Source organism: Ruditapes philippinarum, unplaced genomic scaffold, assembly GCF_026571515.1.
Source record: "Ruditapes philippinarum isolate M1 unplaced genomic scaffold, ASM2657151v2 ctg1904_1_1_1_1, whole genome shotgun sequence".
NCBI classification, from domain to species: Eukaryota; Metazoa; Mollusca; class Bivalvia; order Venerida; family Veneridae; genus Ruditapes; species Ruditapes philippinarum.
In genome coordinates this window covers 96971-105648 of record NW_026866098.1, presented here as the reverse complement: position 1 = coordinate 105648, position 8678 = coordinate 96971, and the positions used below count along the sequence as shown (strand labels likewise).

Here is an 8678-nt window from a genome sequence, read left to right as displayed (position 1 = left end):
TAATACGGACGATGTACATAAATTACTTTCATTGCTATGCAGGTATTGTAAATCCACATCAAGGTAAGGATTCAACACCAACTACACATCTGAGATCACTACAGATAATTCTTATTTCTTGGAATAATTTATTCCCTAACCTGGCAATGTTCAATTTTATCACCATGACCACTTTTTTTAGTCAAATTAGGCTATGGTCTATCTGATGAATTTCAGGACAGTTTTAAAACACAACAGTTTATTACTGGAAGAAAACTAAATCATTATTTGTATTATCAAACATAAATTCTTATTAATCAAGTTTTTACCATGTGCTTCACACATTTTGCTAACTATTCCACCATCAAAGAATTTTGAACTCTCTCGCACTCACAACCCTGTTTAGACATTTCATTTCTGTACATGATGTAGAAAACTCATTTGCGATGTTTATTGAATGGATTTTTGTGACTGTGAAAAGACCTAGCTAGTCCTATTTTCAGGAAAATTAAATTTAAATTTTAGTTGTTTCTGCCTCCAAATGTTTGGTCACATAATCAGCTTCCTTCTTACCATCCATGTGCCATCTTTATTATTATAAGCAAACAATTTATTAGACTCATCAAACTTCACTTGCTTAGATGGAAACTTATTACCTTCAACTAGCCCTCTATTCCAAATCACTTGTTACTAACTTTTCGCATATTCTGCGGCTACGTTTGTTCCTATTATCTTAAGTGAAGGGATGAAATTCTTGGATAATGGAACTATGATAAGGTTTGAATTAAATCTAAGAAGAATTTGCATAGAGCTAGCCAATTAGGTATATGTGCACATATATCGACACATAGTTAAATATATGCTAGTGAGTTAATGACAATGTTTCAAATTTGATATCTACTGCAAGTGACACAGAACTAAGTAATTCGTGTAATTAAGCTCTTTACTAAATAAACACAAACTGTGTTACCATAGTTACATTCTAACCTCATTCCCAATAGTCTTAAGTACTTGACTCCGGTAAGATCTGAAATAAATAGTTGTAAGTATTCTAAAGTTTTACTTCGAAAAGCGACGATATTGACATACCACACCCATTTCAATTCGTCGTCTGCATTGATCAATAAAACAAGGGGCATTATCGAGTTCAGAAATCCGACGCAGTTTAGCGATATACAGGTAAAAGGGAAGTAACTGAATGTCTCACATCCCTGTGACGTATGGCGGGTAATCACACCTGTAATCTGGCAGATAAAGTTAGCACACGAACATTCGTTGTTTGATGTTAAACTTCACAGATGACGGACGCGCAAATAACACGCAAATAAATGTGGATTTAAGGAACTAAGTTAATATTGGAATTAATTCAAAATGAAAAGTAATACGGACGATGTACATAAATTGACGGAGGCAATTTACAAGGTAATCATTTTATATTTTAATATTCTTCATCTACGCGATATTAACAATCGATTTTAAGAACAATGTATTCAAACCACAATATTTACATGTTTCGTATAGTATATTAAAAATGAACTGTTATCGTTTTCTGTTTCGTAATATTTAAAATTGAAATTATTTAATTAGATCTAATACATAATATTTCAGAATATCTGATAATTATTTAATTTTGTAGTTTGACCATTGGGCTAAAATTGTGAATGAAAAAAAAGTTCTTGAAGATATTGAATGTCAAATTTACATACTTTTAACTTCTATTTGTTAATAAAAAGTTCCGTGCAATAAAAGGGGGAAATATAATTTAATATATATATACTATTATAGTTTATTACTAGGACATGTTATTATAAACATGTGAATATTTCAGAATTTGATAGAAAATTTCAACTCCGGTGTTAGACAGATACTGTTGACAGGCAAGGCTTATTATAAAGCATTGCAAGGTTAGTACTAAGGCTTTAGTTCATCAAATCTTACCATTCTTTTTAACCATTCCACTTTCTGATAGCAAGCTCTGGATTCTGTCTTTTCTAGATTTTTCTCTCGAAACTTGAATAAAGCTAAATATTTTGTTAAATGAATATTTGTATGTGTAAAATAATCAATCATGACATTGTCACATTATACAAAAAAAAATATGGATGGTATAGCAAAATTATGACAATAATAGAACTTTCAGAATGGGATGGGAGCTATGTTTAATACAGCACAATTTAACCTGAATATTAAGATACAGTAGCTCAAATGAAATCCTAATTCAAAATAATGCAAGGAAATGAGGTTAAAAACAACTGGTAGACTAATACAGGCTACAAGGATAAATAGATTTTTAAAGATTATAAAACATTCTACTGATCTTGTTTAAAGACTATGTTTACATAAAGGAAGTATTGTTTCAGAACTTAACAACTACATTCTTATTTTTATTTTTGTTTTGATATCTTTGATATTGGAGACATTATTTACTTTTATAAGTGTATCTACAATAAATAAATATGTTACAGTCACTTCAGACAGTTGGTTAAAAGAGAGAAAGTGAGTTTGTAGGTAAATTGTATGTACAAATATTTGTACTTTGATATAATGTAGTGATAAAATTAAAATATGCTGTTCTGAAAGGAAGTCAGGTAGACAAAACAACGTAAGATTTAATTTCAGAACAAATATCTGAAATACATTATTGAAAAAGGGTAAAGTCTATGTATGTATTTATTTAATTAAGGTCATACATGGTCACTCTAAAGTTGAGAAATTCCAGAAGTTGATGCAAAAAATTTAAGTCAGTCTGGAAAATAAATCCATCTCAAAAAGAGAGAAAATTATTATTTCATTAAATCAGTTTTTCATGATAAGTTGGATTTCAAATTATTATTTAAGAGATAGGTGTTAAAATTGTATAATAGAACTGAACAATGTTATCAGAACAGGGCGTAAAGCGCTTGTGAAGTATTATACATTGATGACAAATTCAAGTTCAAACTATCCTATATGTAAATATTACATCTGGTCATGATAGGCGTGGGACGTTTAATAAAATGTGATAATCTATCTTAGTTCTGATAATAAATTATAAGAGTATTTCAGTAAGTTTTACTTTTTATTCAACTAAGTCAATACAAACAAAGACATTTCTTTCATCATAGTTACCCAAAATATGTAGGTGTAAAATTAGTTTGTCTTATCGTTATGGTAATTGACATCTGAAATATCCCTTTAACTTAAGGTTGAAATCAGCATTTATTCTAATTTTATGACCCGGTTTAAAATGGACACAAAATGGTCAAGTATTAAGGTAATTTTATCACCAGTATCAGTTTCTTTTAGAAATGTCATAAGCTTTATAAATGAATGAAAGAAATGTTATGATGAGGGTAATTAACTCTAATAGAAACACATCATTGGTAAACCTTTTAATTAGTGATTAGATCCTTTTGTTATATACATTTTTTTTTTATTTATTCAAATCATCATTGCAAAACCTTTTACTTTACACTTATCATCTTTTCACGAAATGTAAGATTTAATTTACCTTAGAATATATATTAGCATGTTAATTGTCTCAATATAACAGAGACATCTAATTTTGCTTTTATTAAATTATCAGAATGCTCACATATAATAATTTCACCTTAGACCATGTTTTATTTTATCTTGAAGACTTTATTCAATTCATGTTTCAGTGTTAAAATGACAAAACTAAAATTGTTAATGTTAACGAAGGATTTCTACCTTTTCTAGTCAATGTCCTTAACATTATAAAATATGACAGCACACAGTTGGAAAATAATGGCTCTGTCAGAAGACAATTTCTGAAATATTACAATTACATCTTATAATAACAATGACAAAATAGTCTTGTTACAGCAAATTATTCAGCTGCTGTCAAAATTTCAATCTGCATTCTCACGGAGATGAGAGTGCTGTAATGATAACTTGGATAATCGGATATTCGCTATTCAGACCTTGACAATACGTATCGTATCAGTAATTTGTTAGTTCTAAGATCACTGCATCGCAATTAACATTTATATTGATAAAATTCTAATAACTCTTTAATTTTTATATAAAACCTATAGAGAAAATATTTATTTCACTAATTTTGACACCTTATAACATAAGATACATGTAAATACTAACAAAACATAATCTTAAATGAGTAACAGTAAAAACTTCCCAGGAGATTTCATTTAAAGTACAATCAATACCAGTAAATACAAAAATTATATTGAAATGATAGATATTATCAAAAAATTATGGAATAATGTAAATTAATTTGTTCTGTTATTGACTTTAAGATGTTATCACTTTGTCATACTTTAGCATTTCTTTTGTTTTAGTAACGTTAATATGTTGGTTTTTCCTATAATTTGAAAGTTTGCAAGCACCACCCTTTTAAATGTTAGTCCCTGCAATATAAATGGGCCGATAATGAGGATATTTTCCTATGTAGGTATTAATGTCTGTAAATGAATCATTTATATCTTATAGTTTTCTCATTTAATTGGCTGAACAATGAGAGATTTTTTGCTACATATGATTGTTAATGTGTGTTACTTGTTTTCTATCTTAAAGCTGTGACAGTGACCGCACAGGCTTATAATGAAGCACTGGGGCGTGTTGGTTCAGCAGCAAAAATATGCAGAGGTGGTACTGAGGAAATAGGTGAGTTCTTAATGAAATAAAACAGATCTAAATAAACTATAATATTAGGTTATGGTTAAAAAAACAAGCCTTACAGAAAAAACTGAAATGCAGTATACACAAAATAGGTTGATGATAATGTTTAATAAAAGGGGGGTGTCTGTGGCTGAGTGGCTAAGGTCGTTGACTTCAAACCACTTGCCCCTCACTGCTGTGGGTTCGAATCCCGACAGGGACTTTGGATTCTTTCATGTGAGGAAGCTATCCAGCTAGCTTACGGAACGTCGGTGGTTCTACTCTGGTGCCCGTTCGTGCCTGAAAAAATGCACAGAGGGGCACCTGAGGCCTTCCTCCACCAGTAAAGCTGGAATGTCGCCAAATGACCTATACTGTGTCGGTGTGACGTAAAACCCAAAAACAAACAAACAAAAAAATGTATGATGTGTTGCATTTTTTTATTGGGATTTTACTTAAGCTATATAAATCATGTCCTGGTGTCAAATTTGCCTTTCCTTGACTGTTTTCATGTAACATACAGGTAAAAAAACTAAGAAAATATCTTTTGAATTTTTTTTAATATTTTGTATTGTTTAATAGTAATGGGCTTCTATAAAAATTAGAAAACATTCAAGATAAAAAAAAAAAGACTAAAAATTATAATTTCCTGTCTAGTGTTACTGGCCCTTTGTTATGCAAGAGCCCCTATATTTTATTGAAAAATTATGCCATTGATGGAGCAAAATCCACTTTATTGCCTTGTGCAAATTCAACAAATTGTTTTTATTTTCATTTGGACAATTCAGTAAGCTTGGTAAATACATTATATATGTTTGCATTATGATTAATTGTTACATTTGTTATAACTGTCTGTAATTAAGGTGTGTACAAAACTGAGTCTGACTGTTGTCACATAGTTATCTTCACTAATTAGAAAAAACATAAATAATATCCTTACCTTTACTATAAAAATTTGCTGTACCAGATTTTTTGCTACCTAAGCTACATCATAGCTAGTTATAATTAGGTATGAGGGTCAAAAAGGTAATATTGTTATTAAATTATCTGTGAACTTTTTTTTCTAAAACAGCTTTTGGTTTAATTATTGTATAAAGATAGCCAATTCTTTTTTAAGGATTTTTTTTTCCTCAATATCTATTTGCAAATTTTATCAGTTAAACAAGACATTGTTCTGCACAGAACATTTAAAAAAATACATTTTGAGGAAATTCTTGCAGTATTTTTTCATCTCCACCACAGAAATTACTTCCTTGCAGTTTATAAAATTAAGTTTATCTGTGGAGTATGAAACATGATAGAGAATACAATGAATAGCGGGTGCCCTATCTATCAACTGTCTCATATTTTATATGATAAAATTGATAAAATATATCCTGGTTTATTATCTGGTTTACTGTTGTTTTTTTATGACAAATGAATATGTCATAAAACATCCATGTACAATTTATAAATGTATCCTAGTACAGAAAAAAAATGTTACATTTGTGTCAATGTTACCATGGTATCACATAGACAAGTTTAATCAACTTGTGGTATCAATCTAATATTTGATATGAACATGGTCATGTACCTATCATGTTGCCTGATACAAGGTGACAATCTGCCTGCTTACACTGACCAGGGTTAAAGATGGAAACTTATCTAAATACCTTGGCCACCTGGTGTTGTAGGGATTACCTGTAATTTATAAGGGTACATGAAAATAGAGGTCAAACTTTTAATAAAATGTTACCTCAGTCTACCATATATACAGTCTTGTTGTCTACTCAGTGGGTAGATCTATGTTTTATATAATTAATTTTGTTTATAGGATAAATTTTGTGTACTGCTCCCTATTCAGAGAATTTTGCAGTTTCTTATTGATACAGACATTATTTTTCATTTACAAGTTCACTTAAACTCCAAGACCGAACAATACTTTATTTTCACTGTTTCCAATTTGAGTCTATTAGTTTAATTACTTTTCATTGAGATATGTTTCAAGTGTATGATTTGGATAAGGAAATACTGATGTTGTAGAGCAATAAAAATATCTGAAAGTTCCAGAATTATAATATCTCGGTCAGAATCTATGTGAGTTTATAGTTAATACAACTGTCACCTATATTCTGCATGTATTTAAGCAGCTGTTGTTATCCCATATAGCTGACAATATGTCTGATCCTGCATTAATTAATCAACCAGAATTATTCCCTTAACTCTCTTTCAATTCTAACTGCTACACTTTGAAAGATAAAAAGGAAACAGTGTAAGGTAAAAAAGTCTTAGAAACATGTCAATTTCTTGTATCTGTAATCATAATGAGTCAAATATAGATTTTCTAACCTTTAATTGCTGACATATTTAGTTTCAGTTACATTTGGTTAAAGTAAAAAAGTTTGTACAAGTTTTATTATTCATCAACAATAAAAGATGTAAAGAAGTTGTGACATCTCTTTATATAGAGAGCTTGTCCTTGACATTGCTTTCTGAAGATTTAAGTCAAGGTCAAATGGGATCAGATTTTCACTAGTATTTAGTAATTCTAGAGGGATAAAGGCAATTACTTTATTATTACTTAAGTTATAGAATTTGAAAACTAGGGTTTCCTTTATATGAGATCTTATCGATGTATTTACTTGAAATCAGATGTTACATCCCTTGTCTTGTTATATTCTTATTAACCACTCTTGACATTTTTTCATTTTATGTTAATCAAGTGAAACTATAATATGTTTCACAGACTGTGACATAAAGGTTAGCTCTGACGAAAAACCTCCAAAAATTTGTGGGTCATGCTGCAGGTCATTTCAAACTGGAATTAACATTTAATTGTTATTTTTTAACTTCTGCATGATAATACTAAATGTGATGTTTCTATAAATTTCATAAATTCAAATATATCATAGATAAACCAAAAAAGGTATTTTTCAATCAATACATTTATAATAGTTGATAATTTGTTTGCCTTTATTGCCTATTAAAACATATGAGTGTAATGTGTTATGTATATTGATAGTGCCACACCTGTTTGTCATTCATTCTTGTTTACAATCAATAATAGCTAGTTACTATAGAAACGCATCATGTTAAATCCTTTTATATGTTTAACAGTGTATACTATTTTTATATAAAAACCAATAGTAATTTTAGCTATCTTGATAATCTAAATCTTCAATGTAATTAATTCAGAGATTTTTGTAAGTCAGATATTTGTATTTATCCAATATTTTAACTTCATTAAGCAAATGGGGATAATGGCAAATGGACTAGCAATTGTCAATGCAGCCTGGCCATACTTGATAAATTTTGGCGGATTAATTTGTTTCAGTTGCCTTAGTTTGTCAATTGTTGTATATAATACAGATGTTCTTAATGAATCATTGACAATTCCAAATAAAGTTGGACAAGATCATTACACAAAAATTCAACTGGTTATATAGGGGTTCAAATATCAGTCATGATCGAGGATTGCACTTGACCTACTAATCTAATCTCAAAGTCCAGTTCTCAGATTGTACTGCCGGTTGTGCCCTCATCGTGCCAGTGTTTTTAACTGGTGATTTACTATAGTTCTATATAGCTATGCCAAATATTACACTGCATCACTTACCTTAGGTCAGTGAATGCAACAATGAAGTCATGCCACTGTACTCAAGTAGAGAGAAATGACTGAGAGCTGAGAGTCTAAGAAGACCAAGCTACTGACAGGCAAACAGCCTGGGTGTCCAATGATAATTCCAAGTTGTTTGTCTGTAAATAGACATTTGCACCTTTCAACTATGAAAAAAATTCTGGAAATTTGAGGGTATACTTTTTTCGCTTATTTTATATTAGTATTAAATTTCTACAAAGCAAGAACTTCATTAAGGCCCTGTAACTAAATACAGTCATGTAAACACTGTAAGTTGACAGTTGTACTTCACTTTAACACTTTAAGGTTAATGTCCCCCCTCATCCAAGCTTTAGTGATGGATGAGGGGCAGTATTGGAATAAAGCCGGAGGCTGAGCATGTATAAATAGCATGTTATCCTAACGCATCGAGTCCACAACGCCGCTTCAACGAACCGTAAAAAAACATGACAAAACCATGCGCGCG

The 8678-nt window shown here is 30.2% G+C and overlaps 1 protein-coding gene across 4 annotated transcripts in view; it reads left to right on the top strand.

The window, feature by feature from the left end:
- The first annotated feature begins 1174 nt into the window (after positions 1 to 1174).
- LOC132731315 (brain-specific angiogenesis inhibitor 1-associated protein 2-like) overlaps positions 1175 to 8678 on the top strand; it is a 42681-nt gene continuing 35177 nt past the window's right edge. Inside the window, exons 1-3 of one of the 4 annotated variants that reach the window (XM_060717479.1) lie at positions 1175 to 1401; positions 1808 to 1883; positions 4513 to 4602. In XM_060717479.1, the coding sequence (XP_060573462.1) occupies positions 1351 to 1401; positions 1808 to 1883; positions 4513 to 4602 (217 nt within the window). In that variant the 5' untranslated portion in view covers positions 1175 to 1350. The remainder of the gene's footprint in view (positions 1402 to 1807; positions 1884 to 4512; positions 4603 to 8678) is intronic. The other 3 variants (XM_060717480.1, XM_060717481.1, XM_060717482.1) reach the window with 3 other exon arrangements.